Raw genomic sequence first — 27,386 nt, 5'->3', positions numbered from 1 at the left:
ATTGGCAGGAATGCTAGTTATGGGTATAATTTCTGAATAAATGAGGTGTGGATTCCAGGGTTATGCATACTTTCAGTGAATCATGGAAGAAAATTAATGCCTCTTTGTGCCATGTTGCATGAGTCACAAAAGAAAATTAATAATCTAATTTTTGTATCAGTTAGGACTCTGGCTAGTTTGGCAGCTTGTGGGGATTGAAGCTTTATTGTGTTAGGTTCCCCTAAAAAGCTGCTTTATTTTCTTCCTTAGATTGTAAAGATAGACAGTAAATCAAATTGTCTTTCATTGCTGTACGCAAACCCGCAGTATGAGGTGACTAAGTTAACACTGTACTTATTTTCTGGAGTTCCCAAGTAATTGTGTGTTGACTTTCTGCATAATAATGCTGGTTCATAGCAAAATGGTGCGGCAGAGCCCCTTGCTGTATTATCTGTCATCTCTGCTCAAGTACTTGCATTGTTCTCCGTGTAGGCAATGAGTATCTGCTTGATGCTGACTTTGTTCTTTGGGCAATGCAAACCCCTTACTAAGGAAAGTGATATTTTTTTTAAAAGCGCAAGCATTGACCTTCGCTGAAGTCCAGCAGAATGTTCTGAGCAGTTGCAGAGGACAGCCGCTTCCTCTCTCGGTCGTGAAGCCTGCAAGAACATTTGAGACGTGACTTTCAAAAGCGCTCTCCGCTGGCATAGCTCTGCAGACGTTAAAGGCAGTGGGAGTTTCATTTCAGTGGGAGCAGTCAAGCCAAAACTGAATGCCCTGCTTTATACGTCAAAGTTGCAGGAATGAGTTACAAGAAGTAAAGCTGTTTGAAATAATCCAGGATGTCAGAAAGAGAGAATGCTTCCATCAGCAAACGATGTACAAAACCCAACAAATATTATGCCAAGAAACAGACTACCAAAATACTCCTGTTCGCCTTAATATGTCTGTAGTAGCATGTGTGTGCTACCTTGCTGTAAAGTGCAGTTGGAAAACCAAGAAAAGCAGCAGTAATTACAGATTGTCAGTGTAAGTGGCACCAGCACGAAAGGCCGCTGGGAGCTGAAATCAGGCTCAAAGGGCGCTTGGGGAGCACTTAATGCCAGAGCTTGGCCATCAGCTCAGAACATACTATTATTAATACGAGCTGCGGTATTTCTAAGATTGCATTTAAATAAATGGAGAAAACCAAAATGGCATTTATCCTGAAAGGAGACACCGGGAGAGAGTAAGTAGCTAATAAAAAGCAGCGTAGATTGGGCGTTCAATATGTGGTGGAAGTTGCACATCCTTCCCGGAAGGAGCTGTTTGCCGTCCTTTGGTAGTATTTTCTATCACGTTAGTTCTGTTTCTGAATTCGCCTGGGCTCTGTTCTTGTACACTAACCCCAATTGTGCTCCAGGGTGTTCCTGCAGTTGTAGCGTAAAGGATGACCTCTTGTATCCAGCACCTTTTTGCATGGGTGGAGTGGAGAGCAGCTCTCCGTGAACCTTCAGCTTGTGCTTCTCCATTGCTGCTTCCTCTCAACGCTCTTCTCTCTTTGGCGCTGCCTAACTCTGACTCTGGCTGTTCATGGGGTTTTCCTTTGTGCTTGATCTAACCATGTGGTAGAACAATACAAATTGAACATGGTTCTGTCAAGCACCATGGAAGGCTGCATACTCCCTGCCGCATGGCATGCTGGGATACTTCTGCTGTTTTCAGAAGCATCAAAAGGTGAGAGATTCCCCTTTTCTCACAGGAAAAATGAAAAAGGTGAAGTGTTGCTTAACCAGACTCCCGGGCACTGCAGGGGGGAGCCCTAGTGACGTTTGCGACAGACTTTCCAGAGGGCTTGCATGCAGAATAACCATTTCTAAGTAATTAATCTGTTTAATTGCTCTTAGAATGAAGAAGTTAGGCATCCTGTTGATTAATATGATTCAAGGGTGATTCCAGCCATACCGACAGAGATGAAAAATCATTTTTTATCTTCTTACCTTATAAATAATGTAAGCTACATACCTCTATTTGAGCTGTCCGGTGAGTCCTTCTACTTGAGGTATGCTTTGGATGCGGCTTTTGTAACAAGATGCCTGCTACTTAACGTAACTTTGGACCTGATCTGAGCAACTTTACTGCGCTGGCATTTCATTATGAAGAAGTATACTGCAAAAGAACTTCAGAAGAGTCTGCAAAGCATTATCTTTTCTCTCTTGAAATGACACGGGTAACGTGGCCTGTATGAAAACAGTATTTATCCAATAGTGACAGAGCACAAAGCTGAGTCAGCATACCCAAATGGGCCAGTTTAGCTTGGACAGCTTAGATAAGATCTTTAACGTACTTCTGCCTAACTTCCCCTCTATGTGAAGTAGAGATAATTACACCTATTCATAAAGGACTTTGAAAGCCTCATACAGAAGTTTTCTTATACGGAAATATTGCCTCATCTTGCAAATTTGTTACGTACCTGTTGTGGAGCCATCAGAAGAAGGACATCTGAGATTCTTAGATTTTCTCTGTAATTACTGATAAGAATTCATACTACCGGTGTGAAATTATGACAAACAACGTACCTCCTTTTTTTCCTGACAACCTATGAGAATTGTGATCTAGTGGTTACAAGAAGAAGTGAGTGTCAGGATTCCTGGTTTTTTGTCCAAGTTTTAGACCAAGTGATGTCTGTGATCATATTTTTGGTACCAAATTTGAGGCAGCTGGATCCATCTTTTCTAGAATGAAGATATCAGGTCAGTATTCAAGCCCCTGTTGAGACAGCTTGATTTTTTCCAGAAGAGATCATCCAGCACTCCTTTTAAGTCCTTTTAGGCAAAGCTAAGTTTTAAAAGCTGAAATCGGGTTTGCTAAACAATGGTTAAAAAGAAAAGTAGGACAAAAAGGTATTTGTCTCTGTTGCTTAATTTCTTCATGTGGGTATTAGAAAGGCACCTAAAATTTTTGAGCACTTGGAAACGTCGTGTTTCTTTATCTCAATACTGCTGTTTTGTAGAATGGCGTGTGTGTTTGTTTTATGATACTGAGGAATTGCAATGTCCTGGTACCTGATAGTGATGTCACGTAAGTTGTGAAATGAAAATGTTATCAGAATAACTAGCAATTCAGATAAACAGAGTTGCCATCAGTTAAATACAGGCCTTGCTGTTGCCTTGGCTTCTCATTTTACAGCAAACTTAATTCTTTTTAATTTTGGAAATTACTGGAAAGTCCCAGGACATGTTTTACATCTAGCCAAGCTTCACGGAGTTCTCAGCTACAGTGCACATATGCTTTCAGGTATAATAAAATGACCAAATGCCTGGTCTGGAATAGTAAAATGAAGCCAAGTGTTTCTTCTCTGTCTGTCCTGCATCTCTTTTCCATGGCTTTCCACAGATGATTTTACAGCATACAAGAAGTCCTACATGCACGTGATGGGTAATTGTTCTTCCTGAATCCCGTCATGTTCGCTCCGAGCCCTGCAGCAGTACGCTGATAAAGCCCTGTGTGTGGGAATGGATATACGCACTTAAATAGTTCTGCAAGCAGATGGCTGAATTTCACATTAGTATCCCAGATGGGAATATCTTAATAGAGCAGCCACCTGTCCAAGTGATCTCAAGGCTCAGGTCAAATAGTAAATTTTATCTAGTCTTTGGCAGGTGATTCCTGCTGTCTCACAGTCTAATGGATGACTGAGTACTTGCTCATATACATGCTGTTGATGACTTTTGACTCAGTGCTTACCTGGGTAACTCTTATTTAATAAACCTCATTTAGAAGAAAAAAAAGTCAAAGAAAAAAATAGAGTGAGCGAGAGAAAGAAAGAAAAGTACAAAGGTGATGTTTGCTCCCTTCCTCTCCTGCCGAGCCAGGAGGGCTTTCCCCTGTTGTAAGCGTGGAGGCAGTGGACTGATGCCCAGGCAAGATCAGCTTCTTGTAGCTGATGCAGTGTGGAAAGCTGTATGCCATCAGGAGAGTGAGACTGCTAAGTCAAAATGTGGTAAATATACTTTACGTACTTTGCCAGAAAGCTTGAGAGAAAAACAAAACTGATTTTCACCCTCTAATGTTATATACCCCTTTTCCTCTTTTGTAAAGCATTCCACTTACTTTCCCATCCTTCTTTTTTCTCTTAGGAAGATGAATCTTGTATCTATCCGTAGACTAAAAATGATACTTAATAAATTTTTACTCTGTGTAACTTCGTGACGTTTGTGATTATTCTTTCAAAGAGAGCTTTTACGATGAAAATTAGAAGTGCTTCTTCGAGAGTTAATTTGAGGATTTCCAAGATGCTTTCTGATCACTGGAAAATTTTGTTGGGTTTTTCAAGGCGTACTGTAATTGTGGCAGTTTTAATAAACTCTGGTCCTGATAACGGTTCACCGTTGGCGTTATTTTCAAGGAATCGTAAACAACCAAATGTACTGTCTCATAGACCTAGGAAGGAATAGCTGTATGTTCTTGTAATCAAGCCATAATACACTCATCACTTATCGTTTTAGCCTGACTACCAAGCCTGGAATTTTTAGGACTGGAAATCAGATGGGTTTTTCTGAAAGGATAAGAGTTTAAATGATGGTGGTGTGGGGAAAGGCTTAGAGTGTATTTTTATAATACTTTAAAATGCCCAGTGGCCCTAATATTTTAAGTGCTGTGCTGTCAAGCTAAAACCAGGAGCCAAGTCTCACTTTAGATGTGTAATTTACAATAAGCATGATAACCTGCAAAGTATTTAGCACCACAGAAGCGGTAATGTACAAAGCTGTAGGTGATGTTTCTCATAGTCTAGTTCGGAATTACAAAACTAACCTGAAGTGTGTCTGTGGAATCAAAATGTTAGACTGCCTGCAGAATTGCTTGCTTTCACTGCATCACCCTGTGGAGGTAATGCATAACGTAAATTAAAATAATAGTGGGTTTAGGTGACTTCTTTTTTCTTACAGAAAACAGTATGCGGTCATAAAATGAGCAGTGGTGTATTTATTGGTCTGGGAAGGGGAAGCAGGTGAAGAATGTCATCAAGTCTCTAAAAACAAATTTCAGCTCAGGTTTAAGTTTTTATTGATGTTTTCAGGTTCTTAAAAACTGAACTTGGTCAGATCATTCCTGAGAAAGCCTTGCAATTGACTTTTAAAACTCTGGAAAAGTTAAAAAGTGCTTCTTGGTAGTTATGATCACTGGGCGTTACACAAGGTTCCTGAGACAATTCTGGTGCTTCCATTATGAAATACGAAGCGAGTGGGTAGGTATTGGCAGTCTTGGCAACGCTTTGCTTACATACACATTTATTAATGCTCCCAGTTCCTTGAAGCACAGAGATCAAGTTTCCAACCTGCTGCTATTAAAAGAGAAAAACCAAACCTGAAAAGGACAGATTAGTTCATTGGGCCTAATTGGAAAAGCATTTCATTAGAACGGGTCAAAAACCCAGTCAAAGAGGTCTGGCAATCATGGTATAATGGTACATCAGGGAGTGCTTCTCACTAAGTATGGTCTACCCGTTCCTTAATTAAAATGAAAATGATTTAAACTGCTATTACTTTCCTCTGCTGTTTGTGTAACATGGTTAATAAAGGTATCTAATTGTTGGAAAACTGACAAGGTTCTCTGATAAAAGAATGCTCTCAAAAATAACTCTAGTAGCTGAGGTCTGAAAATTTGGGGCTTTGTAATGACATCTTTAAAAATCCTTGGTCATTTGAATGCACCAAGATAGCTCCCGCTTTCATGAGTTCCCTTTTCCTTGTTGCTGGACTAAGTTCCAAATGGGAAAAAGTGACTTTGCTGGAGCTCCTTTGAAGCAGGCTCCAACAGCTAATTAGACGTGCTTCAAAAAATACTTTAACAGGTAGGCTTGTTAGACAAGGAATTAATCTATCAAGGGAAGAGTGAGAAAACACAGACTAGTCTTGGGAGTAATTTGAAAAATTGCTGAACAAAAATCTTTGTCAAGTATTAAAATCGCGCGCAGGAGCTGGGAGCTGACAGGAGGCAGTGTTGAGAACAGATTCCATAAAGTCTCTGATTGCTGCAGTTATCAGGAGCTGTTTGCTGGAATATATTTTCCTTTTATTGCAGGGTCAGAGGATTACAGAAGTAAATTCACCGGGAAGTGTTTCATGGACCTTGTCTGTCCTGAGAAGTGTCGCTGCGAGGGAACAATTGTAGACTGCTCTAACCAAAAACTCACCCGATTACCCAGCCACCTTCCTGAATATACTACTGATCTGTAAGTGCTGCCTCTCCAAAGTGTGCTCAGCAGGGCGTGTTGGTTTTCCTAGTTTTTAAAGGCTGTAAAAGGGACTCAAGGCACCTTCTACTTTAATCTCTGTGTGAAAAAGGGGGAAGTTAATTTTATTTCAAAGGAGCACCACAACTCTCTTATTTCCTTAGCATTCACGCGAACTGTGGGGATGAGAAAGGAGCCGTGGCCCTGCGCATCAGCTGCCTGTGTGTGTCTTCTTGAAGCGTTGACCTGTTATGGGGCCCAAGCTGTATGGTGCCTTTCCCTTCCTCCGAGTCCTTTGTCTTTGCATCTGGTCATTTTTATTTTAAGAAATGGATTAACCCTTTTGAGTTAAATCTGTGATCAGGAACTCATTCCATCTCAGCAGTGCCTGCTCCTTGAGTGAAATGGCTCTCGCTAAAGCTAATGTATTGTTAAGCTATAAGTGATTTTATGAAATTTGTTTGCTTTTAGAGATTCTTAGCAATTATAAACATAATATGCTGCTAAAGAGAGTGTGAGAAAACATGTTTATTACTTAGTAACTTAAGAATCTTGTTCTTTTGTTATATTAGTAGCCCCTTCAAACACCATTCTCTTTTTGTGTTAGTACTCTATTGATTGTACTTAAGGTATTCTATTTAAACCCCCATAAAAATTGTTGATCTGAAGTTAAGATTGAAAAATATGAGAGAGCGACATCCAGAAACACAGCAAAGTCTCTACACAGAAAAATGGAGCCGCATGTAATCAGATAAAGAATTTTGCATCCCAAGCCTGCCAAGACAGTGGCCTTCACATTAATTTTGAAGACAAGTAGACTTTGATGGGAAGGGACCTGAAATCAGATCCCTTGTTTACGCGGACCACATCTCCAATTGCATGCCTTCTGTAGCAGAATGCGTGAAGGAGGTTTAGTCACGCAAACAAGGCTTTTTAATGGTTAAGGTTAATAATCCTGCGCATCAGAAGAAGGTGGCATTCTGACACTGTCCTTTGGCATTGCGCTCTTAAAGGCGTCTTAAAAGCTTTTACTATAGATTGTCTTCTATGGTCCCTTTCCTTCAAAGCTACGCTCTTTTCACTCTAGGAGTCTGAGAGAGATGGCAGATAGTGTCTTGCTTAACAAAGGTCATAGTTCTCTGTGTGGCAGCCCTGCATGTCACAGAGCTATATCTACAGACATCTGTGAAGTATTAAATGTCTTTTTGTTTGTTCCTATCAGGCGTTTGAACGACAATGATATTTCTGTTTTGGAAGCTATCGGACTCTTCAAGAAATTGCCCAACCTCAGAAAAATGTAAGTTTGAGTCACTTGCTTGTTAGAATACATGCTGCTTTGGATTATAAGGAAGGAGGAAGGGATAAATTTTTTATAGTTCAGTACTGCAGTGGCAGAAATTGCTTTTTTAATGTGAATTTAAGGAAACTGAATGAGTTGCCTGTTAGATGCACAGGCCCAGTTAAACCACAGTGATGGATGAAGATCCCTAGGCTGACATGTCAGTATTCTTTAGGCTATGTTTCTTAAAGTCTTCAACTCATGGAGACTGAAGGGGATATTCTGTCCCAGCATTTATTCAGATGTATGCTTATTGTTAGAGATGGCTACAAAGTTTAGCACTTTGGTTTTGTCTTTTGAATGTATTGCGTGACTCCAACTAGTGTGATTGTTTCAAATAGTCAAAGGAAAACAATATTACAAGATACAGATTACAAGGCAACTTCTTTTGATCATTATTGTTTTAGAGAGGAGAATCGATTAGCTAATTTAGAGATCAGTCATTCAAATCTATCTGTATAGTTCCGTTAACAGCCTGAGTCCTGGCATCGTATAATGTATATATTTAGTAAGAGCTGTGTTTTGAAAAGAGGATAATATATTAGATACCTCCTGATAGCCTCTAGATGGATCTTTCTGAAGTTATTGAAAGTTTTAAACCTATGGCCCCATTGCTAATGTCTCATCTAACTGTTTACTTTTAGTAAGATTTTATTGCTATAGTCAAGGTAATTTAGGGAAACCAACCAACCAGGCTTTCTGTTCTGCATTCATTTCACATGGTTTCTGCCGTCTGGAGCTTCCTAGCCGTTTGAATCCATGTAAGATCTCAGGGGCTTTGGAGACAACTGTAGTGGGATTCTTCTGTCAGTTTTGGTTCTGGAAGAGTTTCAGATGCAGCAGTGCAGGTTTGGGAGCGGGGGCTGTCTTTGGGCAAGCACAGGGTGCCAGACTTGGGGAGTTACTCGTATACGTTAGCCTGGTATTTTATGAATGATCCATAGGTTGTGGCTACAGTGCACTTAGAAAAAGTTGTTGACATTGTTGAGGTGCTCTGTTGCCCGTGCAAGTAGGTAGCAAATGGGAATGAAAAATGCATGGTATATAAATTATACACAAATAGGAAAGCATCTGTCCTCGTCAAACCTTCAGGATTTATGTTTTGAAAATTGGAGAGGTGCGATAGCTGGAATAATTTCTTGCATTTTGTTTAAAACTTACCGTAGGCAAGTTATGGTGCTGTCCTTCCTGTTCCCGTCAATCACTCAGGTGGCAGGGATGCCTCGACAGAGCTGTGTTGTTATGCATAAATGTGGCGTGAAACACGTATGAGAGGTTTTTTTAAGAGTTTGCTTCCTGTGAAACAAAAAAATCTTTCTGCTCTGTTCTTGACAGGCAATGAGAACCGAGGTGTACCATTGCAGTTCAAACAGATGGCAAAAAGAAGTAGTTGTGCCCTACGCCTCATAAAAAGTCTCTCCCCTATGGATTTTTTTTTTAGTGGCAGCCTCCAAGCAGAGGCTCTTTAGGTAATCTTTGTAGCTGAACTAATTTCTTGTGTTCTTCCTGATGTTGTAAAGAAGTATCTCAATTGGAATAAAGGGATTTTCTGAAAAGGGTGTTTTTTCATATAAGCAGAGCAACATTTCAACCATAACCTCACTCAGTAGCTTGAAAAGCCAGATTAGACGTCTTTTTCCTAATTCTCCTCGTCCCATTTCATGAAGGGAAGGGGTTACCAGGAAAAAACAAAGCAGCAAACACACACCTCTTTCCTTCTACGTTATTATGTGGCCTTTACTAAGTATCTTTCTGCTAATAATAGGCCTCTTTCCATCATGCAAGAAGGGAAACGCAAGGAAGTACCAGTGGATGGGATTGCCACTGCTAATGGTCCTAATGCAGCAGCTCTCTGTGTGTGGCAGGAATGTGATGCATGTGCTCTTCATTAAGTCTGACTGCGTACTGCTGCTATTAAATTAAGGAGGAAAAATATTGATCAAACCCCCATTTTTCAGTGTGTACAAGGAGCAAGAATTTTTACTGTTATTTCATTGGCATTATTGACTCTGTCTTATCATATTCCTTGTCTGTTCAAGTGTTAAAGGAAAACAGCAGGTGGAGAAATCTGTCTGGAAATTGCATTGCTTCCTAGGCTTAAGAAGACAATTCAGAGCTTTGCAGTGGCAGGCCGTTAGTCTAAACACCTTTTTTTCTTATTTTCTTTATTTAATCTCTGTAATTCTCTTTCTTCTAAAATGAATCTGAATATCTGGAATCAGGATATCTGAATAGACATTTGAATGATTGCCCTCTGATTGTCCTTCACTTCAGTTTAAGACTAGTGACAGATCCATATCAAGGAAATTTGCAAAGAAACTACTTTAAGAGTACCTCGGTTCCACAGTGACTAGTAAAGCTCCAGCATAATTCCACAGATAGAGGAATTAGCCCTTCCTTCACCTTGATGAGTGTTTCATCTTGGTGCCTCCTCATCTTATATTATGCTTAAGTGTAGCTTTGGTTTATAACATAACACTCTGAGGTGGTCTGTAAATTGGACTTTAAGGAGGATTCGGATTTTACTTGCGTTCTAAGTGTACGCTCACATTCGTTGGTTTGTTACTCAGGCTCTGTCAGTTGTCCGTGTCTGTATGTGTGTTGCTGCGTATCGCAGTCTCTTGGGTTTTCTAATAAGATTCCAAAGGGGTGTACTCATAGACTTGGCATTGACGTATTAGGGTTGCTCCAGTGTGTATATGTGAAAATAGTCTTTAATTATATATTCACATAATAATTTTCAGTTGTACTCTTGTCGCAATCCCTTGCTTGGTTCCTCATCTGCTGATTCAGCGTGGTTTCAATTCTCACCGTGTTTTGCCTCAGCGGAAGGCCAGCGTCCGTCCCTCTTCCCTCTGCCTCTCTCTGGCCACTGACACAACTCCTACTCTTCTCACTCAGGCTCCCTTCCTAGCCCTCACGGGCGATTACTCCACTGCATTGCCTTGAGCTTATTTTATAGCCTTCACAGACCTCTGGGGCCCCCTCTCTGTCCAGCCAAGGACATTACTTCTTAATACTGCCTGGAATTGCTAGAGTAGGTACTTGGATAGAGAAATGTGCCCAGTCCCAGACTTCGCACAGTCCGTAGCTCTGTGTCCTGCACTGTCTTGAGAGACATTGGAAGATGTCATCTGAAAAAGAATCTGAAGTGAAAAAAATGTCTGGAAAATTAGCTCCTAAAATTCAAATTTTCCAAAAAATATATCTTGCAGTCTCCTTGGCTTGTGGCATCTTAAATCTCTGTTAAAGACTAAAGATTCATCCAAATCCTAACAGATTTTTCACAGGGAAGATGTATCCTTTGAATAAAACACCTACGTGGCAGTTACCAATTAACAAATTTGAAATCGGAATTTATTTGAGTGTTTTGGGCTTTTCACAAAAAGATTATCAGAGTTTTGAGATATGAGAAAAATGGTATTTTGGTTTGCTTTATTTCCTGGAATACGTGAACTTCCTTCTTTTGTTTAAAAAAAAAGAAAAATAAAACTAAAAAGCATCTACCTCTAAACATGGAAAGGACATCAGACAGTTCATTCTGTAAATCTTGCCAGTGCTGTAAAGGAAACATAAAAAAAAATGGGAAGTGTCAGACCACCTTTGCAATAGGTGGTACTGCTAATCCCACCTCTAATGCATAATTAGCTTTTGGGGTGTAATTTGTCTGTAAATATTCCTCCTAAGCTGAATCTTATTGTATGATGTGTCAGCCCAGGATTTAATACATTTTAATGCAAACCAAAATTGAATTCTTGATATAGAAACGTAAAGGTCACAGATCCATAATGCAAAGTTATGCCACATTTTATTTAGGAATTAAATTGGTAAGATTACCCTGCTGGTTTTTAAAAGGTTAAAGTGTCTGCATATGCGTGTTTTTTGGGTTTTTTTTAAATCAACTTTAATAATTAGCTGCAAAATCCCATATACATAATGCTATTTTCATAACCTAAATTTTAATCCATCTTTATGTTTCATGCTTTTCACAGTAGAATAAAAAGGTTGCTGTAGATTCCTGCAGACAGATCTAACCCGGTGCAGAAGTAATTTACTGGGTTCTCCGGTGGGTTTTGCAAAATGCCTTGAAGTCTGTGTTGCTTTCATTGCGTTCTTACCATATTACCTCACCTGATCTCGCAAGCGTAAAGGTATGACTTGTCTCTGAAAGCTAAAGTCGCATTGCAGTGACTTCCAGGCTCCGAGAACTGTGTTGCTAGTATTTTGCAGGGTGGTTAGAAAAGAGCAGTTTGAATCTGCTTGAAGTGCAGGAGAAATACAAGGGTGTGTTTCTGAGCTCCGTAAGAGTGGGAGCAGCTCCATGACTTGGGTTTTTGGGGGTATCCTACCCCTGTGAGACAGAAAGGCTTTAGGACCTGCAGCCCTCCAGCCCTGGGAGCTGGAAGCTTCTGCCTTTCACAGAGGAGTGTGTTGCCAGTGGGAGATCTTCTCAGGCCACACAGCAAGGTCTCACATCAGGCAGGGGTGAGGGGCGACACTACCATTCACAGAGGTAAGGCTTTGACTTTTGTGGAAGGGAGCAGTTCTTTGCTCGCAGCAACTACCAAATTCAGCAGGAATCAAACACTGGAGACCCCACAACTCCCTGCGACTACTTCAAGTTGTTAATCGGTGAAAAAACCCTCCAGTGCTGGGGGACTCCCATGGCAGTGGGAGCCTGGAGGGGTCTTCTGGCTGTGGCAGACAGGTTCAAGCTCCAAAACCCCCTGGGTACCTAACTCAGTGGGAGCAAGGAGATACACTTGCGTGCTGAAATGGGATGCTGACCCATAGGGAGAGGCGGCAGCTCCTAGATGTCAGCTCCAGAGCCTGCCCGCTCCCCGCTGCCTACGGGAAATCAGTGGGACTGGCCATTGCCACTGAGGTCCCGGCAGCTGTTTCTGCAGAGAAAAAAATGGCAATGAGCTCACATTCAAAATAAAAAGGTGACCTGCCATACTTCATGCACTGCTGGGGAGAAAAGGGACTTGTGGTCTTACAACAGGAAGTGTCAGGCTGTCTTGGCAACAGCTGGTACTGCCAACCCCACCTCTAGTATATAATTGCCTTTGGAGGCCTAATTTGTCTGTAAGTATTTCTCCTACGCTGAATTGTATGGAGTGTCAGCCCAGGATTTAACGCTTTTTACATGCAAAATGAAATTGAATCATGATAAAGCTTGCAGACTAGAAGTCAGTTTAAAAGACAGAATCTCAGGTTTCTTGGGGAGGTAAAAGTAGTTTGTGTCCCTAGAAACAGCCGTTACCTGCTGTTCTTTCCTCTAAGCATAAATTTTGCCATGACAATTGAGGTTGCAGTCATCGTTCACTTGTTATACAGAAATGGACTTTATTTTCTGGAAATGATTTTGCAGAGAGTGTTGTGGTACATGGCATTTGGGCTCTTCATGTGCCTCCCTTTTTTTCCAGTGAGGCCGTCAGTCTGCTCTGCTGAATGAATGTAGGAATGTCAGTGGGTGTACTTCACTGTCTGTAGTATTTAAGCCTTTCAGTGCCATCCTGCTTCTGAGAACAACTCACTCTATAAAACCCAGCCAAACTGTTGGTAAAAGCTGTAAAACCTTCTCAGCAAACATCTTTCTTCCAGAAGAATGCAACAGTATTGGGATTTTCCTCCTAACTTATACTTAAAAATACCAAACGCATCACCAACAGACAGAAATATTCTAGGGAAAGCCTCACTCAGAACAGGCTGTTTGTACGGTAAAACTACAAGGTTCACGGTGAGACCAAGCAGAGCCTTTGCAGTTGGACTGCGCTCTGGTGGTTGTTCTTGTGGGAAGATGTGTCGGTAACGCAGCAATGAATAACATACTGGAATGTTAAAATTGACCCAGCAGGTACAGCAGGATGAATGGTTCTGTTAAGTCTGAATAGAATCCAGCTTGTTCTGTGTTGGTTATAAGATCAACAGAAATAATATTATTATAAACCTTAGCCATAAAGTAAATAAAATCTGACTGAAAAGTGAGCTGTGTGAACAATGTCACCTTGATAGCTTCTTAGATCTGTTCATTTCCTGTTCACAGCCCCACATAAAGTAAACCCAGGCTTTCTGAAAATTTCTTTTGACCTCTTGCTCAAAATAAAAGTCTGGATATAGGATTAAACTTTATCACCAGGGTAAATCAGGGAGTCGTTACGGAAACAATAACCTTTCCTGAGTGACCAGGTTGACTACAGGTTCCCATTTGAGTCCTGCCAGGGGGCATAGGTATCTTGGGAAATACTCATTTTCTTTTCCACTGTGTTCCGGTATTTCAAGAACAATCCCTTGTAGAAGCTTAGCGTTGCAAGAGGATGGGACTTTTCTATAATGCGAATTTGCTGTAAAGTTTGTCAGAATTTTTTTTCTGATTAAAAAAAAAAACCTCCTTGTCAAGTGCTATGATCATATATGAAAGATTCTTTTAGTGCTGGGAAGGACAGAGTAGAGCTCTCTGAGTTGCAGAGCAGGCAAAAGTTTCACTGCTTTCATTTTTCAAGGTTTGTATCAGCTGATTATTTTTGCTGGTCATTCTAGACTGAGAAGTATGTAATTTGTTATGTTTATTATTCTAGTAGGTCAGACTTTAAGGAGGATGCTTTTTTTTTTTTGAGTGAATAAGTGCTGTCATCTACCATTTTTTTTAGTTGCATTCTGGTACGGGAAGCTTTAATTCAGGTAGACAAATAAAGAAATCCAGGTTGGCAGAACATCTGCTTTGACAGTACTCCAAGCAGGTTTGCAGGGCAGTGTTGTCTTTATGTATTTATTATTGTAAAGCTTGTCTTTTCTCTGCCTTGCAACTTTAATTTCACCATAGCATTTAATCTTGGATTTTCAAATCTTTTGCGTGGGAAAGATATATATATAATTGCCTTCTTCTGAAACTGCTAGCATATTTTTGGATGATTTTGTGTTGTTGAAATGATCAGACATTATCAACTCAAATGAGTTCCCTATCTACAGTTGTTCTTTGGCAGCAATTAAAATTCAGATGGTTTGGATTGTATAAAGGTGCCAATTCCTTTGCAAATTATGGCCAGCCTTTTCCTCCAATATTTGCTCTTTTTTGTCTTGAGTATCTAATCATCCATTAAAATTGCACCCATTTTTAAATATATGTGACTAAATGTCTTCTAGATGGTAAAAGCTAAGTAAGAAAACTTTGTAACTACAAGTATAGGTCAGTTGGCAATCTCTGAATTGAAAGTCAAAGTCTTTGTGTATTATAGTAACTCACCCTTCCTTCCCATTTGCTTATTTATTCATTTATTTTTGTGCAAATATGCATCACGGCATGATCTTTACCAGGAAAGTTATCATTGAGAGCAGTTATTTGTGCCAGTATTCAAAAGAGATGCTAAGCTATAAACATTTCCACTAGAGAAATAGCTGAGCCCCAAAATTAAATGCATATGTCAGAATATCCTTCCTCGACTTGCTTTGACACTGAACATAAACTCTTCATGTGAGTGTGAGCACAAAGCACTGAACTTCTGGAAAGCAAAGTCTGCATGTAAGTATTTCTATATGGTTTTATGTTATTTTTGGCTGATTGCTGGCATATTCCTCTTCTTTCTGATCACAGAATGCACAAGAGGTGATGGGCCACATGCTGTAGGGCCCACTATCTGACAGTTGTTCAGCAGACATAAACCAGCGTACTCAAGTTTCCCACATGAAACATATCTCCAAGACTCAACTTTTTTTTTTTTTTTTTTTTTATTAAGTGACGACTTCTGCAAAGAGCAAGACCCACATTATTTCTATCTGAGGCCAAGCTGTCCTGTTGCCATGTCTTCTGTCAACTTTTATCCCAACAAGATTGCCTGTTCTTCTGAGCAGAGTAGCCCAGGTGTTAATCTGATACCTTGTCATTTGTTGTATATCACCTGGAATTGGATTTCAAAACTATTACTCATGCTGCGTGTGTACTGGGATCATTTCTGGAATAATGTGCTATTCAGTATGAGTAATAGTGCTGGAATTCGGCATCTTCTTGGGAGCAAGAGCATACTTTCTCTTTTTTGTTGTAGACAGTAAAACAAAGAATAGTATTTCCCGTCATAAACCTTAACAAATAGGATTATTCATCATGATCTATACAGGGCATCATAGGAGATGCTTGAAGGACTGAGGCCCAAGGTTTTTAATGTGCTCAAGGCCTTTTATATGAATGTTTTAAATAATTAAATGCTACTTATTTTTATGCATCTCTAATGGCATTTTATCATTCAGAAGTTTTCTATTCACTGGGTTTTTCACAAATATGAAATATTCAAAAGATTAATTTTGCATTTCATCAGAACTTCATCTGACTTTGTAGATTGAAGTTTTCCAATGTTGATCTATATGCAAACATCTTGAGACTGTATAGGCAGAGTAAATATTTAGAAAATAATGCTGTATATTGCAGTAGCTGTGAATTGAGAATTAAGTGATACTCATTTCGTTTTGAGTGGTGGTGTTAAATTTAAGTGCCTGGGAGTTCACGAGTGCACGTATTAAAATTTGTGTCAGATACATGCAGTCACACAGTTTTGTACGTTACTCCAGTGTTGAGTTTAAAAAGAGTAAAGGTCCTGGTACACTAAATAAAAGTGGTCCATATTTCAATGTGTGATACCTATTTCAGTGGTAGTAACGTTAACTGATTCTTGCCAGATGAGCACCCAGTCTCAAGCACGGTCTATAACTTCATGGACATAAATCAGATGTTAGAAACCCCCACTTATTGTATCCCTGAGACCCTTATAAGCAAGAATGACATGAGGTGTAAGAGCTGGTAATTCCATTAATTTAAATACTCTTGATATATCTGATACACTTGTGGGTTTGAAAAGTGAAGGGGAGCTATTTATAAGTACAGGAGGTAATCTTTTGAACTTCAATGAATGTCTCCCTAGATAACCAGTAAAAGGCACATATTCTTCCTGTCTTCCTCCTTCTAGCGTGATGATATATGTTTGGAATAAAACACTAATAATTTTCTTATTGTGATTGGTTGTGTCCTTCCAGAAATCTCAGCAACAATAAGATCAAGGAGATCCGAGAAGGCGCATTTGATGGAGCTTCAGGAGTGCAGGAACTGATTCTGACAGAAAATCAACTAGAATCAGTGCATGGACGAATGTTTAGAGGCCTCACAGGGCTAAAGACACTGTAAGTGCAAACACCCATCTTTCTCTATTCCTCTGTAAGTTGAGTGGGAGTGCTCAAGTTCAGCAGTGCCTCCTAAAATATCTGTTACTAGAGAACAAGCTCTAAGGCAGGGTCTTGTATCACTGTCTTGAAGTCTTCAATATATTTCTAGTCCTGGGTAGGTTTGAGATTTATCAGATTTTCAAGTATTTCAGGAGTAACATGATGGTGAACCTGTCATGGGTCAAATTTGGGCACTTCTAATCATTTAATACTTTTATTATTTTGTTATTTCCTATGGAAACAAGGCATGTAGTTTGCTATCTATTAGTCCATCCTCCCACTCCACCTCCACCCAAATTGGAATTGTTGGTCTGCTTGAACCAAACATCAGAGTAGGCCAGGAGCCCTTTTAATATCCTACAAACTATATGAAATCAGTAGGTAGGGAGAGAAGAAAGACTCAAGTTATTGCTGCCACCAAGACAGGTACAGCTAAGCAACATTGAGGCAGGCGTAACCAAACTGTTGCAGGTCCTGCTGACAGAAGGGAGCTGGCCACCCACTCTGCACCAGGTGTAGTCGTCCATGAGCACAGGCATGCCTTTGGACTAGCCACAGCATGCTCTTTCTTGCCCACAGCAAGTACCATAAAAATTACGTGTGGGTATATTATTAATGTGGTCGTGGTTGGGGAGAGTGTGAAGAAGACATAGAGCACAAATGCATAAGAAATCAGTCTGGTATTACTTTAGTGCTTAGACAACCTTTGTAATTTATTTCTGAGAACTAATGCTTATACCTAAACTCATAGTACCTAACACTAATTTATTTTCATGTTAAAAGTTATATTGGAAGAATGATCACAGACAAGATTTCAGGATGGTGTCTAATCCACCCCATCCACCATCCTGAGAAGCAGTCAGGGCCTAGGCTTCTGGTGACAGCAAATACTCATGCCAGATAATGTGTATGATCTGTACGTGGAAAATACCTCTCTTGCATAGTCTTCCCTGCTATAGAAAGAAAGCACTTGACTAGGTGGATGCTGTCTGTAAACAGACTCTAGGAATCAAAATGCAATGTAAAATCTGCAATTTATTCATTAGCAGCAAATACTTCCTATGTTGCAAAGTATCATGCCACAATTACTTCAGCCCTTACTCAAGTGTAAAAAGAAATCCAAGTTTCACTTCAAGGACTTTGGCCTGTAATGATGAATAGGAAACTTTTGCTGTTCCTTTAACGTTATTTTTCTGTGGTTACAACCATCTGTTCTTTAATTTAATGTATGCACTTTACTAAGGGATTTGAAAATACTGTCCATAGATACTAAATTAATTTTTATGCTTAAAGCAGCCTGTGGCAGTGCTCCTAAAGAATATTCAGCATTTTTTAATAAAAAGATGCTTAACATTCAAGCTATCCTGCTGACCTGACCTACATTTCTCCCTAGCTGATAAAACACTCTAAATATACACAGCATGATATGAGGATCTGTAAGTATAAGTTTTCCTTCAGAAAGGGCACACAGTGCATGCTGAACCATGATATGAAACCAAAGGTTTTGGCTTGAGGGACGTATATTTCTATCCATTAATTGACTTTCCTTGAGCATTATAATTGTGGTCTTTTACAAAGAGGCCACATTGGACAGGGTCATGGTCCAGTTTTTAAAAGATTGTGTATTTCCTGAATGTAATAAATCGCTGTGCAAGATGTATCGGCATCCAAATTCGGTCATCCCGTCTTGCAGTACTGCTGCCTGATACTTTACGTACAGAACTGAGAAAATGTTTCCTACTGCTACTAAGCCACTAAGGGGCTTACTTTTCTTGTTTACTACCCTGTTCATTTTGGAGCTTGTGGTCTCGGCCTGGCTTTCAGGCAGCTTAGTACTCCACGTGTAAGGTGAGTGTCTCTTTGCCCTGTGACTCTTTCCCGACATAGTTTCACCTCAGTTGCAATACCAGAACTGTTGAGACTGTAGCAGCTGTGATGGTAACTGTACACAGAGAACAGTAATGCAAAAGCAATGTAATGTCCAGGTCTTAAACATTGAGTATTTGTGACTGCACTGTGAATTTCGTGCCAGCCATATCTAATTTCTCTGTGGTGTTTTTCACATATCTATCGATGTGGTACCTAAATGCCCAACTGGCGGATACCAATCTGAGATTTAAATCCAGACTTCTAAGGGAGTCTGAATTTTCATTGATCACTGCATGAATTTGATACCAAGGAAATAACCCTCCTCAATTTGGAGGATCAATTCACTGGAACAGCAGCGTGAGCTGCATAGATTTTGTGGAGTTTTGGTATTATGCTTTAATTACTGACTAATTTTTCACCTAAGTAGGAATATCACAACTGCGTAGTGATGTTTGCAGACCCAGATGTTGATTGGCATGCAGTGTAACTAATACACATGAGCCTTTTTTGCTATGGAGTGTAACAAGATACTACAGTCTTTCAGATTAATTAGGCTTTATCATCGAGTTCATTGTTACCATAACAACTCAGAGAGATGTATCTTCCAAAACACAGCACTGATTCATCTGGTACAAGCACTGAGCAAAGACCATTTTATAGGATGGTTACTGCCTTCTGTCTTGTCAATTAATGATTATAATGACTTTTCAGAGCTTGTGTTAGGTCTGGAAATCTTTCCTAAGCTATTCCTTGGCTTCTGCCGAGGGTGCTGTTTCCTTCCATACTTCTGCAGCGTGGATTACAAAAACCATCCATGATAGAAGTAATGCAGCTAGTATTGTTATTGTCACACATTGCTGGCAGTCTTCTTCAATTGATCTCGGAAATACATCTTCACTTACTCTCGGATATTTACTAAATTAAGACTTTAGTGTTTATTTCAAGTTTGCCACTAGTCATAATTTTAATAGCATACTACTTTCAGATGTGGAGCTCCCATCAGCCTCTAATGTTGTGTGGAAGAAATGCGTTTTAAATTCATGAGACAATGTTTACATGAATCTAGCCCTCCTTTAGCTGTGTTGTACTTCAGCAATCAATAGAGTACAGTGCTTGCCAAAGCATCTGTTGATGCCCTAGATAAAGGACCTCCTATCCTGAAATTATACCTCCTCCCAGTAGTTCTAATTCCCTGTTTTAATCCTTGCAGGATGCTGAGGAGCAACTCTATCAGCTGTATAAACAATGACACCTTTGCTGGACTGAGCTCAGTGAGGCTTCTTTCTCTGTATGACAATCACATCAGCACTATCACCCCTGGAGCCTTCAGCACATTAGTCTCTTTGTCTACAATGTAAGTTATCTTTTTACGGTACGAACATGTCATGATGCTGTTATTCCATGCTTTCCTTTTAAGAGGACAACGTTTGAGTTTCAAAGTCAAACTACTTATTGTTCATATATGGAAAACCTCGTTTAGGGAAAGAAAACCCCATCCTACTGAAATCACAGGTATGGAGGATTCAAGGTGTGATTTAGAAAAACATTTGAATTTCTTCTGGCTGAAAAAACTTTGAGGTTGCCAGCCTCAGGCAGGGTGACCGCATGTTCTGCTGTGTCACAGGCTGGTGCAGTGCACAGCAGAAGCTCATGTAAAACAATCTCTGCAGATTCAAAGTGCACAGCTTATCATATACTTTAGCTCCCTGAAGCTCCTTTAGTTTCAGTAGAGTCTAATTTTGTAAGAACAGCTTTCTTGGATTTCAGTTAAGTCAGTTAAATATCAGAAGAAATCTACTAGCTAATGCTTAGATTTTCAGAAGAGCCTAAGAGGGCAAAATACTCCAGTCCTACTGAATGTGAATTTGAAAATGCCAACCTAAGCTTATCTGATAATTCTCTTATATTTCTCAGTCCTTCTTTGAAGCATTTCCCTTGCTGCCTAAATACGTTTACATGCTTTTTGTAGCATGTCCATTTTAATGAAGTACAGACTGATAAATACGGAAAGAAAGTCTGCTCTTTGTTTCCAGCTCTGAACGGATGTTGCTGTTAATGGAAGTTGTCTGCTTAATTCCCTTCAAACTGCCCTGAAAATACATCGTAATTGTTCAGTAACAATAAACTATTGGTGCTATGGCATTTCAGGTTTTGAAAGTATTCTCCATCATGTTTGGGGGAAGAAGGAAGTGTTGAATCTCAGCTGTTTTGTTGCTCAGACTTTTATTTTGTTGTTCTAACTTTTCACCAGCAAATAAGGTATCATTCTGGCATTAGCTCCATGCAGCATAAAGAACCCTGGCTTTTCTTCTGTTTACTTTCTGTAGTCCCAAAAGCCTCCTTGAAATTGATGGACAAAGAGAGAAACGCAACCAGATTATTTTTATTGACTGTTTTCAAGTCACAGGTCAAAGCGAGTGGTACTTGCTGAAAGCTTGTCCTCACTGTGCTGCAAGGAACGCCTGCCTGCTTCTCACACGATTGCCTCTGTGCTTCCTTCCGCAGAGCCCTTGATAGCTGTGGCTCTCTGAATCAGTCTACAGAGTCCCTACCTTGTTTGCATAGAAGCGTCTTTGTCATGTTTTGTTAGAAGATAGCCCATTTTCTCCTTTCTTCAGCTGTGCATAAAGATTATTACCATTTCTAGCAACAGCAATTAAAGCTGCTGCTAATTAGAATGCATTGCTTTGGCACTGACTTATAATAATGTTGGTCATGGCAGGTTCCTAGCTGTGTCTTGATGAAAAAGTTTGTTCTTTGACACATTTTCACTCCGTGCTTGATCCACAGGCAGGAGAAGGTGTGCTGTTGACTTCTTTAGACATTGGTTTAAGGCCATGGTGATATTTCACATATAAATGCAAAATTCAGATGTGTTCATTTCCTAGCGGTACCCCATTGTAGGTGGATATATTAGATGACAACACTAGTGAAGACAGATAGTATGACTGCTTTCCCGTTCAACCCACACTTTGTGAGTTAATCGGGTATTGTAATGACCTATTTTTGCATCTATTAATGTGAGCCAGAAATTAATACAAAGTTTGACATTTCCATTTTTATCTTGGCGTATTTACAGCACTAAAAAATATTCCTCCTTTTGTTGTTACTCTTTGTGAGTCAGCCTCATTGATATTATCAAAACACAAACAGCTCTGAAAATAATGCCCTGACTAATGGTTTTCAACAGAGGAAGAACATCTATTTTGTAAGTTATTGGTAAAAAAATAGCAGTTTTTATTATTTCTTACTAGTTAAACTAGGTACTGCAGCATCCTCATTTGAAGAGTGCTTGCACTTCTGCATACAAAGAGTTCAGTCATGTCTTTCAGTCCTTACACAGTCAAGTGGGCATGTTTGCAAGCAGAGCTGGTTTTCCATGAATTAAACATGCAACTATTCTAGTATAAACTTAACCTGAATTCCAGGATATATTGTCAACCTAACTTCAACAATATCCAGATGCGTTTCAGCATGTTTTTCTAACAGGTCACTTGAATCCATTTAAATAGTTAATATTTTATGGCTTCTTTGTACTTTTTAAGAGACGCTTGTAGTAGGATATGCGTATTTCATTCCTCAAGACTTCTATTCCCCCTTGTTTTTAAAAATGTGTCCATGTCCTTGAGTAAACACTTACGAATTTAATGTTAATACGACATCTTTGCTAAAAGCTTGATTGCTTTGTTTCTGTTTGAGTGGTTCAGTCACTATCATACGTGTAGGAACTCTGATTACTAATTATGAATTTTTTATAACAATTTGTCTGCCCAACATTACTGTCTGTGATTTGAGAACTCCACTTGAATAGCCAGCTTCCAAAATAAAGCTGTTGCAGATAATTGACCTTTCCAGACTTCCAATTGCTTTTCAAGTGAAGTAGGGAATCTTTTGTCCCACGTGACACTTTACAGAGAGTCTCGATCTTGCTTTTCCAAAAGTTGCATCACAGTCTTGCCATGGAAAGAGCACGTACGCAGGCACGTGTATGAACCTCACAATACATTAAAGCAAAAAACCACTGCTCTGAAGTTGGACAAAGGACAAAATATAGGTGTTGCTAAAGTGGCAGGAGGACGCGTGTAATGCGTGACAATATAAATCTGTCCTTTTTTTCCCCAGTTACTTGAATTTCAAAACTGTAGATGTGTTTATTTATTCATTTTATATGTAACAACTTATTTCTTTCTTAGTTCCTAAGAAAAGCATATTCCAAATTCTAATCCAAGGGTTTAATAGATTTTAGGTCATATGTTAACCTGTGTTTGCCAAGAAGAAAACGAGGGTTTGTGGATAGTTACTGCTGCTCAGCTAGTGAGCAGTACCACATTAAGTCAAAGCAACCTCTCCTCTGTAGAACAGGGATAATTACTATTTTGACGGGAGCATTTTGTAGATTGAATGTTCGAATGTTTCTGAAAGTTTTTGATATAGCCCAGTAAGATGCTCTCTAGATGTGCAAAATGTTCTTTACACTCAGAGCTGCTAGTTTTGCAGCAACCTGATTATATACACCTGCTGCTTGTTTCCAGTTGGGGTTGTTTCATTCTAAGGATTTGTGTCATGGAAGTTCTTCTGTGAATATAATCTCGCCCTCTTCCATCAGTGGAACAAATGGCCTTTGAAGCATTGGCTCACTTAGCGTTGGAGGTTTAAATACTTGGTTTAAACACTCTGTTCATGCCAAAGTATGTCAGTATGGAAAATATACAAGGCATCCTGCATGTGGTCCCATTATGGATTAAAGAAAATGGAAAACAATTCAGAAGGAAAGTAACTAGAATTAGAGTAATGCTTTCCGTGCTTTCCTCACGTCCTGTCTGAAAGCTCCTGTGTAACCTGTTCGTTTTCTCACCTTTATACAGCAAGTTAGCCTTGCCTTTCAATCCTAGTCAGCATGAAGCAGGTTGAGTATTTTTATTATTGAACATTATGCTGAGGTTTTTCCTCCCCTCAGTTCTCCCTCTACACAATGCACAATAGTCTGTGCTAGATCCACATGTAATTACACACCCAGAGCTCCAGGCTAGTGCAGTGATTGCAGTATGCTTTTTTACAACGCAGAGGGCAGCTGTAAATCATATTCTGGGTATAAGATGTTGGCCTAGAACCTATATAATTTAGGAATTGGTTTGGGTTTGTTTTCTTGCTGCCACACCTCAACTGAGCCATATGTTTTTGTCTTCAGCACTATTGTTTTCTGAAGGAATTGCTTGGCTGAAAACCTAATGTGATTTTGACTACATGTTTAGGTTGGTAAAAGTATGTTGCAAGTGAAGACTTACAGGGTCTTCAGGTACTACACCTGCATTTGAAGAGCCTGTTTCTTTAGGGCCTTAAAATTTTTGTCTTTAAGATATGGTATGCTTTAGCGAAATTTCCTTATAATCTTTTTTCTGTACTGCCAAAATAATAACTCTCGGACATATTCACATATGATGTGAGAATTCCATCAGCGTTAGTTTAGATACCTCATTTTCCGTACATGGGGCTCTGACAGCTCATTTTTCTTCGATGAGGCAGCCTCATACTGAGGCTATTGATTCTCTGTGTCTTTGTACACAAAACAGTCAGCCTTCTTTTTTTACCAGGAATATCAGCCTCTTTCCTTCATCTGAAGTTTAGTCATAAAAAAGCTTACACACAGATTATGGATAGGCGTTTCAGTGCAGGACTCCAGTAAAAAGTTTTTTTCCAAGATTCTCAGCACTAATTCTAGTTAGCTTAGAAAGATCGTTGCTTAAAATAACTGTCACCTTACACTCCTTTCATTCAAAGGATCACAACCTATTAAGAAATAGAAATGAAATCTTTTCTGTACTGACCATCTATGTTACAGGTGCTCCACTGAGAAATTGCTATGCATCCCTGTTTTCATGGCTTGACAACAGGGTGGATAGGGCTTTCTTTTTTTAAACACTGCCAACCCAAGCTACGTTAAGAACCCATCCCTCTCATGGAGGCTGTCGAATGGTTGCTTTGGGTACTGCCCACCACGGTGCCGCAGCTGGGCTGCAACTGTGTGTGCAAGATATTTTGGGAGCTGTAGCAAGATTTGGTGCAGACCTCACAAGGTTCACAAGGCAGTAGAGCAGGCGCTTTTCACTACAGATATACTGACCTTAGAAAGCTTCATAAGAAGTGGCTCAAGCTGACAGTCCTGCTCAATATATGTATATATTTATATATGTACATACGGAGTGCTATCCTTACTATTTCAATAGGAAACCCAAATTCAGGTTGCCAGTGGCTCCCACCTGGCACTGGTTTGTATGGTACGTAACACAGGCGAGCGGAAAGCATGAGCGTACTGGGGCAAGGAAGAGTGTGCTAAGCCAGCTGGGCTGTACGTATAGGGAGTGGTACGTGGAGGTCTGTGCTAAGGGCTGTACGTATAGGGAGTGGTACGTGGAGGTCTGTGCTGGGCTGTACATATAGGGAGTGGTACGTGGAGGTCTGTGCTGGGCTGTACGTATAGGGAGTGGTACGTGGAGGTCTGTGCTAAGGGCTGTAGGTATAGGGAGTGGTACGTGGAGGTCTGTGCTAAGGGCTGTACGTATAGGGAGTGGTACATGGAGGTCTGTGCTGGGCTGTACGTATAGGGAGCGGTACGTGGAGGTCTGTGCTGGGCTGTACGTATAGGGAGTGGTACGTGGAGGTCTGTGCTGGGCTGTACGTATAGGGAGTGGTACGTGGAGGTCTGTGCTGGGCTGTACGTATAGGGAGTGGTACATGGAGGTCTGTGCTGGGCTGTACGTATAGGGAGCGGTACGTGGAGGTCTGTGCTAAGGGCTGTACATATAGGGAGTACATATAGCGGTACGTGGAGGTGAATTTAGACTTGGGAGTGAGCTGTAGCTTGGCTTGAAGTCCACTATAAATACAGCCCTGGTAGTGATGTAAGTTTGTCTAAATAATAGTTGTAGCAGTAAGTACTTTGGTTTATAAACATATATATATATATATATTTTAATTGCAACCCTAGTCCTAGTATAAAACCTCCATAGAACATCCCTGACCTGTAGAACAGAGGAGGATCTCACAGAAACAGATGGCAGGAAAGAGCTTGGACTTGGAACCCATCATCTTTCTGTAGTTATTTCAGTATTTCTGTATGTTCATGCTTGATGCAATTATGTCTTGTTCCATTGCAGTAATTTGCTGGCTAACTCCTTTAATTGTAACTGCCATTTGGCCTGGCTGGGGAAATGGTTGAGGAAGAAGAGAATTGTCAGTGGAAATCCACGCTGCTTGAAACCCTTTTTCTTAAAGGATATTCCAATCCAAGACGTAGATGTCCAGGACTTCACCTGCGATGGTAAGAAAATCCAATTCTGTTTGGCATTTATGATAATGTTGGCACCTCTGTGAGGACCTCCCTTCCTATCAAACAATACTGCATGGTAAACAGTTTAGTGATGAGGAAGACAGCTGTCTAGAGCTGAAGATCATTGTTCCCTATCAGGAGTTTATTTTTATTCTTGATTTCCAGTTTCTGAATTTCTACTATCTACACCTAAATATAAGAATGAATTTATTATAGACAAAGGCTCTGCTTTGTGTAATCCCAGTATAATCCTGGCCCTTCCTTCCACTTCCTTAGTCATACACTTAGTTAACACTCTGAAGCCGGGGTAGTGGTGCTTGCTTGGAAAGTCTTAGTTTTGGATACTGTTCAGTTTCATCAATAACAGGTATGAATACAGGGAAATGAAAAAAAAAAACCTTAGATATTATTTGAAATGACTCAATGATTCTTAATGCTTTGCTGGGTCCATATAGGTTTAAAAAAAAAAAAAAAAAAAACAAAGCTGACATTTCTTTCACTCTCCAGGTAGTTCTTTGTCTTCTGATCAAGCAGATTTTAGAGAAGATAATAAAGAGAAAAATTGACTGATGAATGCACTGCTAACTTGACTTGTATGCTTTTAAGACCAGATATGCTGGAGCTGCAGTTAGTCATACCTCTAAAGAGACCATAAGAGTGACAGAAGTTTCCTACTTAGAGTAGAAATTAATTCTGGTCCTATTTGAGCAATCTGGCAACAGGCCCAGGTGCTTGGGCTCAGAGCTCAAGGGACCCAAGTTTAGTCATTCAAGAATAATTTGCTTTTAGTTTGGGAGAGAAAAAAAAAAAATCCTAGTCCACAAAATGACATTCCACACCTGGGAGCTTTCTCTATCACACAGTCACTCAGACAGCCATGGTGAATGGAAGGTAGATGGTGGCAGGGTGTAAAACACAGAACATAGGGGAGAATTGAATATGCTGAAGAAACGTGCTCTTTCTGCGGGTTTATGAAAGACTTTGAATTTTGTTTCCAGTCATTAAGCTCATTAAGCTCAGCTGGGGAGAACAAGAAGAAAAATCTTCCCTGTTCTGTAGGCTGGTCGTGCTTCTCCATCCCTCTGAATACAAATGATTCCCTGCCTGTACATTTATGGGTAATTCTGTTATCTTGTATCAGGACTTCCAGTCTTATTCTTTAATCTCGATGCTCATGGGTACATCCAGCAGCGAGAAGAAAGAAACAGATCTGTCTCAATTAGTCCTTGCATCAGTTTAAAAAAAAAAGCAGGCGGCACATAATGACAGCTGTCTCTGTGCTCATGGATTGCAGCACTGTGTCTCCGTACTCAGGCTGCCTGTACTCACAAACAGTTGTGCGGTTCCTCTCACTGTCATCTGGAGAATGTGCCACTAAGTGTTTCCTTTCATCCTCATCGTGATACTGTAGTATGCATTTGCCTGGTGTTTTGCAAAGCCTGTTGCTT

General features: G+C 40.0%; 1 protein-coding gene across 1 annotated transcript in view; it reads left to right on the top strand.

Annotated features, from left to right (window-relative positions):
• Positions 1 to 27,386, top strand: part of SLIT3 (slit guidance ligand 3) — a gene marked incomplete at both ends in the record, with an annotated part of 527,658 nt that overhangs the window by 397,086 nt on the left and 103,186 nt on the right. The window contains 5 exons of the mRNA XM_082324538.1: positions 6,043 to 6,193; positions 7,416 to 7,490; positions 16,557 to 16,700; positions 19,822 to 19,965; positions 25,766 to 25,929. Coding sequence (XP_082180664.1) covers positions 6,043 to 6,193; positions 7,416 to 7,490; positions 16,557 to 16,700; positions 19,822 to 19,965; positions 25,766 to 25,929 — 678 coding nt within the window. The remainder of the gene's footprint in view (positions 1 to 6,042; positions 6,194 to 7,415; positions 7,491 to 16,556; positions 16,701 to 19,821; positions 19,966 to 25,765; positions 25,930 to 27,386) is intronic.

The sequence above is a fragment of the Platalea leucorodia genome, assembly GCF_965183815.1.
Source record: "Platalea leucorodia genome assembly, chromosome: 11".
Classification (NCBI taxonomy): domain Eukaryota; kingdom Metazoa; phylum Chordata; class Aves; order Pelecaniformes; family Threskiornithidae; genus Platalea; species Platalea leucorodia.
This window is presented reverse-complemented; position numbering and strand designations above follow the sequence as displayed.